The sequence below is a fragment of the Opisthocomus hoazin genome, chromosome 3 (genome assembly GCF_030867145.1).
Source record: "Opisthocomus hoazin isolate bOpiHoa1 chromosome 3, bOpiHoa1.hap1, whole genome shotgun sequence".
Taxonomy (NCBI): domain Eukaryota; kingdom Metazoa; phylum Chordata; class Aves; order Opisthocomiformes; family Opisthocomidae; genus Opisthocomus; species Opisthocomus hoazin.
Window position 1 is genome coordinate 67,010,660 of NC_134416.1, and position 12,346 is coordinate 67,023,005.

The 12,346-nt window shown below is 38.2% G+C and overlaps 1 protein-coding gene across 7 annotated transcripts in view; it reads right to left on the reverse strand.

Annotated features, from left to right (window-relative positions):
* Positions 1-12,346, reverse strand: part of NETO1 (neuropilin and tolloid like 1) — an 87,411-nt gene that overhangs the window by 21,239 nt on the left and 53,826 nt on the right. For 6 of the 7 annotated variants that reach the window (XR_012763469.1, XR_012763470.1, XR_012763468.1 and 3 more), the window contains exon 7: positions 9,908-10,136. Coding sequence is in view for 3 of the 7 variants with exons in the window: in XM_075416557.1 (XP_075272672.1) it covers positions 9,908-10,136 (229 nt within the window). In the remaining 4 variants the exon portion in view is untranslated. Of the gene's footprint in view, positions 1-9,174; positions 9,303-9,907; positions 10,137-12,346 lie in introns of all 7 variants that reach the window. The other variant, XR_012763471.1, reaches the window with a different exon arrangement.

Consider the following 12,346-nt stretch of genomic DNA (forward strand, 5'->3'; position numbering starts at 1 on the left):
CATATAAAAATCTACAATAAAAAAGCACCCCTTTTATCACAAAAAAAGCAATAGTCTTCAGCATCCCTGAAGCCCACAGTCTAGGAAGACCATGTGAACTAAAGCTGCAGGATGAAGGCTTTACTGAAGGCCATGTACTATTACTGTGAAGCAGCAGCTTGGAGGCCATCAGAAGGAATTTTACATTCTGCTAAGCTGTGCTACTTACTCAAGTGTTGGGATACTCTTTGGTGTTGGGGCTGTAAAGATACTAGTCCAAAATTATAAAACATAGTAAAGGCAAATTACCCCTCGTATATCTTTTGTTAAAACCAAACCAGAATATCTTCCTCCATTTAGAAAAAAAGCTACAAGCTTTATCGGTATTATATCAGTAAAAATGAACTGTTTATGTATTATTTTTAGCTCAAACAACCCAAAAGCATTATTATAATTATTTTTAAGGGAAATTAAAAAAATAACCTAAGACCCTTCACTAATCAGAATGGAGTTATGATGCTCATATTACTGATACTTAGAAATTGATATTTCATGGCAACTTTTCTCCTCTGCAACTTTAAGAGCAGTTCCTATGACAACATATATGTATAGCACAAACACTGGCTCACAGCAGACAACTGCTTCAGTGGTTTGCTAACTAAGGACAATACAAAGGATTTATATTGTAGACCTTCATGACTCCATACATCGTCGTATAAAGAAATCCACTTTTCAATAAGTGCTTAAGTTCAGATATCCATAAATGACTATAACAGCTTCTTCAGAGCAGTTATGGTCTGTTAAACAAATAGTAAATGCCATCAAAACTTGCACAAACTCCCAAATAAGCAACCATCCAATTAGATATAACAGTATATGTATGCTATATCTCTTAACCAATGCATAAGATGGATCAGCCAAATTTGTTCTGCCCACTGATGAATTTTTGGAAAAATCTGCTACATCATCTCATAAGCTGCAGTGACCATGGTCAGGTGCCAAGTTTGGTACAGGAAGGAGTTTTCCTTTAAACTGAGCAGAAAGAGCAGAACAGCGCACAGGCACATTAGCAAGGGAGGGTGCTTTGGGACAGTCCTTTTCTATCTGTTGCTGCAATTTGGGGACAGTGAGGGCTGAACCTGCAGGATACTGTGTCACCTCAGAATGTGACAAACCATATAGGAGACTCACCAGAGGCATTATCATCCTTTCACACTCTACCTAATGTCCCTGTTTATGGGCAAGGCGGGATATTTTGGGACCAGTTCTTTCCAACACAGAGAATGAGTCTCCCTGCCTGCTCTAAATAAAAAGGTGAAACAGAGAGAAAAAGAATATATGAAAGGGAAACCTAAGAAGACCTAAGTAGCCACCCATTCAAAATACATGGTAAGAAATATGAAGTGTGCAAGAAAAGAAAACCAAAATGGCAAATGCAGAAGGCACAAAGAGTGACAAGGGAATGAGGAAAAAACCAGAAGTGGAGGATTAAGAAAGTTTATGCCAATAAAGCCATAAAGGAGAAAGAAAGCCCACCAAAACATCAAAAAATCATGCAGAGTGGTGAGAAAGGCCTTAGAAGTGAAGTGGTAAGGACAGAGTGCTGTATCTGATCAGCAGATCCTCTTAGATGTCTGTGATTTGCTCTTGCCACTTCAAAGTCAGTCTGATTTAATCCTGAATGCAACAGCAAAGAAAGGAGTAGTAGTGGAAAAACAACCCCAAAGAGAATAAAGAGCAATTTAAGGGAAGGAAAGACAGTTGTGTGAGCCAGAAATAAAGGAATTTAGAAGTATAGTGCTGTAAGTACAAAAGGAGGAACTAGAGAAAGGTAGTAAAGGAAGTGAAAGGAAGAGGAAGAGAGAACTGCACAGAAGAAATAGAATCACAGAATCACAGAATCACAGAATAGTAGGGGTTGGAAGGGACCTCTGTGGGTCATCTAGTCCAACCCCCCTGCCGAAGCAGGGTCACCTACAGCAGGCTGCACAGGATCTTGTCCAGGCGAGTCTTGAATATCTCCAGAGAAGGAGACTCCACAACCTCCCTGGGCAGCCTGTTCCAGTGCTCCGTCACCCTCAGAGGGAAGAAGTTCCTCCTCATGTTCAGACGGAACTTCCTGTGCCTCAGTTTGTGCCCATTGCCCCTTGTCCTGTCACTGGGCACCACTGAAAAGAGCTTGTCCCCATCCTCCTGACACCCACCCTTCAGATATTTGTAGGCATTTATAAGGTCCCCTCGCAGCCTTCTCTTCTTCAGGCTGAACAAGCCCAGTTCCCTCAACCTCTCCTCGTAGTGGAGATGCTCCAGTCCCCTCACCATCCTTGTAGCCCTAATAGATGACATCTAAGGCATTCTGCAGTAAAAGGAATGAAAAGAGATTTTATTTCAAAAGAAAAATATTAGGAAATGTTTCAGAAATAAGAGAGAAAAAATAAGAGCAGTACAAAAGACAGTTTTTGCAGATTTAAGAAGGAGGGACAAATATGCAAAGTGATGGTGGCTGCATCTGGAAATGAAAAGCAAGAGAAAGGAATAAACAAGAAAGAAAATTTCAGTTTCTCTGAATTGTGCTGTTGAACTATGGAGGGAAGAGATGGTACTTGAATAAATGTCAAAACTAGATGAATAGTGAGGCAGAGCAATTTCAGAGTAAGTACAGCAAACTTAGCATGAGAAAAACCCAAATGTAAGACTCCTAAACCTAATGACAGTCATGTTCATATTTCTAAAATTAATATAGTCAAGTCCTCTCTGTGGTCCCTTGAACTTGGACCGATTAAGCTGGACAAGAAATCAATATATTATTCCCACTCTAATGAAGACTTTCGTTGGAATGAATGAAAGCATCAAGGGAAGCTGAAAACTTGTCAGTCCCATTGTTCATTCACAGATCCTGGTCCTTACGGGGCATTTTAACCACTTGATATCTGTAGAGGGCAACACATCAGGGCACAAGCAATCCAGGAGGTTTCCAGAGTGCATTGATGGTAACTTCCTGATACAAGTAATCAAGCAGCTGGTGAGACGAGCTCTGCTGGGACCAGGCCATGCACCAGTACATGATGGGGTACATGATGGGGACTGACTGACTGAAAAGCAAGTTTGCGGAACAGGTGCTGATGTGCAGTAAGCTGACCATGAGCCAGCAATGTGACATTTTGTCAAAGAAGGCCACCAGTATCCTGGGCTGCATTAGAAAAAGCATGGTCAGCAGGTTGAGAGACATGATCCTTCCCCTCTATTCAACACTGGTGAGGCCACATCTACAGTGCTGTGTTCATTTCCGGGCTCCGCAGCACAAGAGACATGGACATATGGGAATGAGTCCAGCAAAGAGCCACAAAAGCCCTTAAAGTCTTGGGTCATCTAACATATGAGGAGAGGTTGAGAGCTGTGACCGTTCAGCCCGGAGAAGAGAATGCTCGGGGAGGATCTCATCGATGTCTGCCTGATGGGAGGGAGTAAAGAAGGCAGAGCCAGGCTCTCCTCAGCAGTGCTCAGTGGCAGGACAAGAAGTAATGAACACTAAATGAAATACAGAAAATTCCCCTCAAATGCAAGAACAAACTTCTACTGTGAGGCTGGCCAAACACTATGCAGGAACTGGACTCCCAGAGAGGCTGTGGAGTATCCATCATTGAAGATGTTCAAAACCCAACCACACATAGCCCTGAGTAACCTGATGTAGCTGACTCTGCTTTGAGCAGGAGGACTGGACTAGACCATATCCTGGAGTTCCTTCCAACCGCAACCCTTCTATGACTCTCTGAAAAGATGGTTTCATAATTAGATTAAAAGCAACAGCTAGGAACACACAGTTACGTTATTTCTCCTGTGTCCCAAAGATGCCTGGAGTCAAGCTCTGCCAAGGTAGTGGCCTAGAAATAAGTGAGATGATAGTGCATTCAGCACATTGAATGATTATACTGATTATAACAAAAATAAGTAAATCAGAATTATACTTATAACTCAACCTGATGTATTTTATTTACTTCAAATCTTTGATAAATTATTGGATTTTTACATCATGAAAACTTTATAAACTAAATTAAATAACTACTTAAAGAAAAAAAGTATTGAAGGTTCTTTTTCAGATTGAATTTTAACTGGTAATTATTTTTATATAAAGCTAGAATTTATATAAAATAATGTATACAGACTAAAAACTTCAAACACTTTCATTCTACATTGTTTTTAATGATAGTATTTTCTTTTTAAAAATTTGTGTGGTGTGTGTAGGGATACCTTGTATCTTAAGATACAAACAGATTTGATAGTTATTAAGTTAATTATAACGCAATATCTCCTGTTTTTCAACAAGTATTTGTACTGAACACAAGATGGTGCACCTATACTAGAAGATATACAAGCAAGGGCATTTACAGGAATACAAATGATCTCTTTTTCAGGTTTAGGAAACCTATACTTTAAAAAATCCTATAACAATAACCCTTTTTCTGTTATCTGACATGTAAACATATTTTGTTTCTAGTACATGTTAGGAGACTGTTATAGTAATCATATTTCCAGAAGGCTACCATCACTGTATTCAAAAAAGTCTGAGTTGAGTATTTAAAGTTTACTGCTTTCAAAATTTATAAAAAAATCAGTCAAAGGAGTTGTTTATATTTTCTTACTATTGGAAAGTTTTAGGAATACACATGGAGCCAATAATCCACACTTTTTCATTTATTAATGCAAAATGATCATAAATTCTTTTAATCCTGTGTAGCCCTAAGGCACAGAATCATAAGGAGCATTAACAATTCTCCTATATGCCAAGTTTACAAAATAACATTAAATAAAAGTAGTCATACTTTATATTTTTTTTTAAAAAAACAGCACTCTCACTGAGGCAATAATAATCATATTACATGCACATTTATACTATAAATCAACAATATTTATAAAGTACTATAGCAATTAAATATTCTACATTTTTAATAATTAGTATATTATGGAGATGTTATGAAATTAATAATAAATTACATTACCTGTGCGTGTTGAGCATCATTTTATTGGGCATTACAGGATACTTTGGGTATAAAATACAAACACAGCCAGGTCAAAATATTTTGACAAGATGAAGTCAAAAGTTGTCTTGTTACGGGTGTGGAGTGAAATCTGGCTGTTCCACCTCAGCGCAGTGCTTTCCCCAGTGTATTTACACTATTTCTCACCACCATGCAGAGTTAGTGTGAACTAGCTTCTAGAGTGTGAACTAGCTCTGAGCAAGCTAGCTTGAGTGTCTACTTCGTACTTCATTGAACCATGTGGATTTACCCTTTGAGCCGGTTTCAAGACAGGGATTTCAGTCTGGAACTCTCTAATCTTAGGTGAATGCCCTACCCTACTTGCTATTTTTAGGCTTCTCTCTCTTCCTCTCTTGTCATAACATTTTTGAGAGGTCTTGCTTTCTCCTGGGGGTGAATGGGAAAATTCTGAAATCTTAATGATGGTTAGATGTGAGAAATATTTAACACTGGCCTTGTTAGACATTTCACACCTACTTCTCAAGTCCTCAGGATAGCTCATTGCATCATGCTCTACACATGAATACTTTAAGTAAAGATCATTTGGATTTTCACAACTGTTCCTTGCTGAAAAATAGAGCTTTCTTTTCTTCACAAAAGAAAGAAAAATTAAATTCTCCACATGTTCCTTGAATTATCCTTGTAACAGAGGAAGAAATTTTCTCCTAAGCTCTCCAAGGAACAGTCCATCAGTCACGCTGAATGACTGTTTAATTTACTTTATTAAAATTATAAAACTATTAAAATGGTTTTAGCACTTACACTACAAGTATATTACCTAAAGTGAAATTACATTTGTCACTAATGAAAAAAAATCTTATTAAAATACAGCTAATAGAAACTTGAAAATGAAATGTGCTTAATATGGAGTATTCTTTCTTAGTCAACTTCAGACAGCTCTGTTCAAGATAAATGTAACTTTTTTGGCTAGTTAATACCAGATACACGTCGATAATCCTATCCTTAAAAAACACTTATATGTGGTTTTCATGTTGGGTTTTTTTGGAATATGAACTCACCAGAGAATGGCAGCTCAGGAGCATGTACTCAGAGCTCCAGTCTGTGTTCATTTTATGCACTTTAGGCACCACAAACCATTATTTTGCTCAGGGGCAGAGAGGCGCTGGGATACTTAGCCAGTGAGGGTTTTTCACTAGATAGCTGCAAATAGCAGAGCGGGGCAGAAAACCGCAGAGGAACACTCACCATTAAGGAGGCAATCTCAGTGTTTTCTTTCTTATATATTAGTGTGGAAGCAGGGAGCAAAAACAGCAATGTATTTACACTCCTATGTCGTTGCAAACGGAAACCATCTCTTCACACATGTTGCACTTATCACCTTGTTGTCCCCTTTCGCAGTACTTCTCTTTGCATTACCACAACAGTGTCATTAATACTGCATACCTGCAGTGCCTTTTCCCCATTAGGGAACTGTACATGCTGGAGTGATCATCTTCAGGGATTCTAGCTGTAAGCAAGGACTGGAGTGCTGTTACTCGATAAAGGTATGCGCTACTATTCTAAACACAGCCCTAGATTTCTGTCCAAATATGGGTTTGTCAATAAAAAGAAAATAAGAACGACAGAACTTGTGCTCCTTTAAGAAAGCCACATGTGACAGGGCTTTAAAAACACGCTTAGAGCTCAAAGGAGAAATAAAGAAGAGAAAGAATGATATTATTTTGGTCTGGGGTTTTTGATGCAGGGTTATGGATGGAGAAGGAAGCATTGATACCAAACTGCAGTCAGAGGTGCGAGAACGAACATCTTGCCTGCTGTGCATACGGAGGGATTGTCTCTTATCCCATATGCCCTGGTTCTAAGAGTCTGCTTTTTGGTTAAAGCGTAGGTGTGTCTGCTCAGGAGCAGCTCTTTGAAGAAGCTGTAGGTGTAGCATGTCTGTCATTAGTCAGGCTGGAGATCACTCTCACAGTCATGGAAAATGAAATCAACGGTTAGTCAGCAGGTGAAAAAACAAAGACTCATTTTTCAAGTCTTCTTATCAGATGAACAAATACCTTTTGATGACGCTACCTTTCTTGTTTTCCTTTTTCTGATTCTTAAATTAATTTATTGTATATTTGAAATCTGCTGTAGACAGTGACTACCATACACAAAAATGTGCTTAGGTATATATGCTTCGAAGATACATTAAAGATTAAAAAGGTAAGTACATAAGCAGACAAAACCCATCATGATAGTTGGAATAGCTAATAATACTGATCACTAAGTATCAGATCATCACTCTAAATTATCAGCCATTAAGAATTAATTAGTTATTAAGTGTTACTTAGAGCTCTGTTACTATTTTGGTGATGTGAGAATCATTACTGATTTTCTGCTGTACACATGCAAATTCTTGCATTGTATGTCTTTATTTGAGACGTATTTGTAGCACTGCTTTTGATGCAAAGTGTCACTGAGAGAGGTTTATAAACTGTAAGACCACTTTTTAGATGCCAACAAAAGAGACATATCTATTTCAAAAGTAATTGGAGCACGCTGGTCAAACCATGTGAAAATAATCATGTAAGAAATCCCTTTAAGATTTCTCTGTTCTACAGAAATGCCAGGTCCCCAGGAAACGGCTCTACAACACAAATTAACACTGAACAGACTTACACAGAAAGAAAATATTCCTCAGGCTAAGTAACCTGTTTCCACAAAAATAACCACTTCCAGTTTAGAGAGTCTTGTGTAAGGGAAGACTCACAATCTCAACTCCATTACTTAACTCCATGCTAAGGAGAGGAACTTGGGGAGCTACAGATCACACCACCTCTTGGCCATTGCTACAGCAACAGTAAATACAGGAACTTTACTTTGTCGCTCTTTCCCATGCACATAACCACAACACAAATGTCATCTTCTGTTTTGTTTCTTTCTCGGCTCTAGGTGAACAGAATAGCTTTCTACCTCTTTGTCCCCAAGCAGAGACACAGGTGTCTGTTCTCTGATGCACATCTCCCTGAATGAGGTCTGACATTGCTTCTCTTCCATGCAGATGATCTAATTATTCTCAAATGCTGCTGAAAGACGTTGCAGTTTACATGCTATGAGCTGTATCTCACAGTGCACACACCAGGCACCGGCTCTAGCTGACTTCTGACAGCCATCACCAGTCTGTGGCATAGGGCAGCACTTATGGACAACTGACATGGCACAGAAAGTACAATCAACATCACCTTTAGTTCTTTAAAGCCGACTTCCAGCATTAAAAACATAAATGCACTTTCTCCCAGTATTTATAAGCAGGCTATGTATATATACGTCAAAGCACAATTTAGCCCTTTATAAATTTTCAGCTTTTAGCGCGCAATGACTGTTCAGAATAAATTTACAGAAGACACATCATGTTGGTATTTTCAACTTCCCAGTCAGAATACCATGCATTATAAACTATCATCTGTTTACAGGAACAAAGTAGCTCATAAGATGTAGCATGTCAGGGAAACATATTAGTAATACTATAAAAGAAAAAAGTACATTTTTCCTTATTTTCCTTTTAAACATGAAAGCTTTGCAAGCACACACTTATTCAGACCTTCAAGTTAGTTGTCATAGTGCTTCACTCTCCAGTTCTTTATATGCTGTGAACCTCCGGTGTCTATGCAGTTGTTTCTAAGGTAACAGATCAGGAAGTCTTGTGAAAAAAATGAATCAGATCTTGAATATTCAAGACATCTCCAGTTGCAGAAATGAGAAGAGGGCAGTATCATCTCAACTGAGCGTTCCTAATATCTTTTAGACTCTGTCCTGATTTACAGACAAGACAAATATAATCCACCCTAAGGCTGCAGTGTGAGCATACAGTGGCATATGCAGTTTCAGGCATGTAGACTGTCAGAAATTTTTAATCAGAGCCATAATCAAGGAATTACGGAGACTGTTCTCAACAGAGTCTGATTGCCTCATTGCAGGGTACACACACAGAGAATACAGATGAAGAACATGTTTGGTAGGATTGTGCCTTTATTCCAACTACTGAGAGCCACACAGAAATCTTCCTGTCAGACTTGTGATGCACAAGCAGAAAATTTCATTAAAAATGAATGTGAATCAGCATGTGAAAATAAATCCATATATTCCTTCCTCAAGAGACTAGATATTCATTATTTCCAGCAAAGAAAACAAATAGATATGTTTCACAGGTGATTACCTGAGTCAATAATTCTCAGTGACTGGGTTGATCTGGTTTTGTCGAGGAGCTTTTGCTGTTTGTTTGTTTTAAACTAGCAAGAACTGCCTTTTGTTTCTTTCAGAGGCTGTTTTGTTTATTATCTGTGTCTAGAAATCATATAAACATATGAATGCAGACAAGGCTCACGGAGAGAATATTAACCAAAACATCATGTAAAGCTTTTAGAAAACTTCTGTTACTACAAAGAATTAACTAAATTCTTTGCTTAACAATGTATGCCATATAAATTTATTGATATATGCATTCTGGAATATACATAAACACACCCACCATCTGTGATAAAATAATCATAAGGTATTTTTCAAGTGTCTATCATAACGAGATCTAAAAAATCAAATTCATAAAAAAAGATCAGGCTTGATAAAAACCTTCAGAGCTGTATTATAATCACACTGTCCAAGGGAAAACTGAGAGAGTGGCCTGGTAGCTTGGGGATCAGATAAAAGTTACAGTCACACAGCTGGACAGGTCGTGACTACTCATAGCTGACTTCCTGTCTCTGAATCCTGTGCTCTATCCACTGCGCTACAAATTATTGCACGCTATAAACGCTTGGAATAAAAACTGTTCTGAATATTTACATAGCTTGTTTGGGAACATTCTTCAGCAACTACACTGCAGGAAGAAAACTTAAACAGTTTGGGGGACCTGTATCACTTAACACACTGAAAGGCATTAATTAGGGTCTTACGTTCTTGGAAAGATGTGAAGAGCATCTGGAATCGGCTGCTTCGACTGCTTTCATCTGCCCACATGCGGATTACACCGAGACCTGTCCGCAGCATTACATCATTAGCAACTGTGCTGCAAAACTTCGCTTTCAAATCCTCCACGGAGCTGCTTCCGTCATAGACAGCTACAAAATTCCTTTTGCATTCGTTGGAATTCTGCATCTCATAGTCCAAGAATCGCAAATAGATCTATGAAACAAACCAACAACAAAGGCAACATCTACAGGCATTTGAGAATGACTAAACAAACGTCAAACACCTTTGCTCTACCTTGTGGGAGAAAGACTACACAACATCACCATTAAAATAATTTTTCTGAAGCTGGTCATCCATAGGCCACTTCACTGGAAGGGCATTAATATGGACACTGAGCCCTGTTTATACTTCCAGGTGTTTTGTCTTGCTTTAAAGTAGAATCCAGCAGAAGATCTAGATATTTTTGTTGTTCTTTCTAATTTCTTTCTAATTTCTTTTTTCTTTCTTTCTAATTTCCAAATATTTATCTGTCTTGGGGAAGTATATACAACACTCCTTTAAGCTGAAGAACAGACAAGCTAGAAATTCCTTCTTTCACTGGCTGGCACAACATTGCTCTATTACTTGCCTGACAAGGAAAATAATAAGGCAAGTAATTGCTGCTCCCTCCCCAGAGTCAACATGTGTCATCTTTGTGGTATCTCTCAGCTACACTGATTCAGGAAGAGAATCTGGGGGCCAGGCAGAACTCAATCATTAATCTTTTTATGTTTCCTCAAGCAATTTGGCCAGTATCTCAGCTTTTCTAAACAAAGCCTGATCCTATATATCTTCATAATTTAACAGCGTTGAAATCAAGTGTATTTTGTGGAAACTGCTAGAAACCTAGAAATATTTTTATGAAATGTCTCTTGTGTACAAGCTAAGTTTTCTCCTAAATGTAATAGATGTCTTGCCCTTTGCAAAGAACTCTTTAAATCTACCCAAAAAGAACTAGAAGTGAGGAGAAAATGCTATTGATATTCATTTCTATATGGACTTCAGTAGGGAAAACCACTCATTTTAAAAGCAACTGTTAATACAAGCAACACCAATTATTCCAGTAATAGAAAAGCTAAGTAGTATTTTCAATATACACACGATACAAAATCAAATAAGCATACCCAGGAGGACTGAGGAGAATGATACAGAAAGGTGAAGTAGGGAAGAACTAGCATAAAAATCCAGTAAACTTATCCAGTATCCAGCTGTATGCATCTTCACTTGAAAAAATAACCAAAAAGAAACTCCACTGTATTAGGCATCAGATATACTTCTCCACAAACAGTCTTACTAACTTCAGGTTGTTTTTTACATGCACAGAACAATTGCTTAAAAATCTTCTCTGGATCTGCATAACGCACAAAAACATAGCATATCCTAGTAGCAACAGGACTCACCACTTCACCTCATTAATGTATTAAAGCTCTTATGGTTTGAGAATTCTGTGCTATTAAGCAGTCTGCCACTGCTTAATAATAGCTTGGATTTTTAAATGAGCCCTTTCAGGTAGTGTATTATGGTACATTTTCATTCCTTGTTATGCTTTACAACTGGTCTCTCTGAGAAGAATATTTGTAAAAAAATTTCTACTGGCATATGAAATTTGGTATACTAAGTTTCATTTTGCTTGCCTAACCTTTTTCTAGTATCTTATTTCTTACAGTAATCCTTACTTATATTCCAACATTCCCATCCTCCAGAAGAACTCAGAGGAATATATTTCAATGAAATTGCAGTTAAATGAACTCTAATTTCACCAGGTATCCTGTTTTTTAAATACTATAAGTGAAGGAAGCTGCTTGTATTGATCTCTACAAAATGGAACAGTTAACAGCGGTACAGAAAGTAATATTCAGATGACAGTCTGTTATATCAAGGAATACTTTTTATAGTGTTTGTCAGTTCATCTACTGATTGCTCCACCCCTGAAGTGGAATGAAAAATTACTAGAGTTTGGTCACCCGGCATTGCTGAAATTTTCTTACAGTATCCAGCACTTTTTATAAATATTTTGTTTTGAAACGTCTTGCCATTTCCTTTCCTACTGAGGGACATGCAGTTTCCACTCCAGTTAAAACAGGTCACCTACTTCCTTGGCAAAGTTTTACTTAAAGGCTTGCTTTGAATTCTGAAGATTTGTTGAGTGCAGAAAATGCGTTTCTGAAGTTCCTCTTCACTAGCTACATCCCTTTACAAGTCTCTCTTTCATTCTCTGCTCTCTTCCTCCCTTCCCTGGGTGCTCAGGCACCCGACCCTTTACTCCTTCTCGTGCTCCAAATCAATGTTCCAAGTGTTCTCCAGCTATTTAGAGCATTTCTGTCTTGCTGATGCCTGACTACTTCAGCACCTTAGGTGTTCCTAGCCTTCAGTGTGGCTCCTGC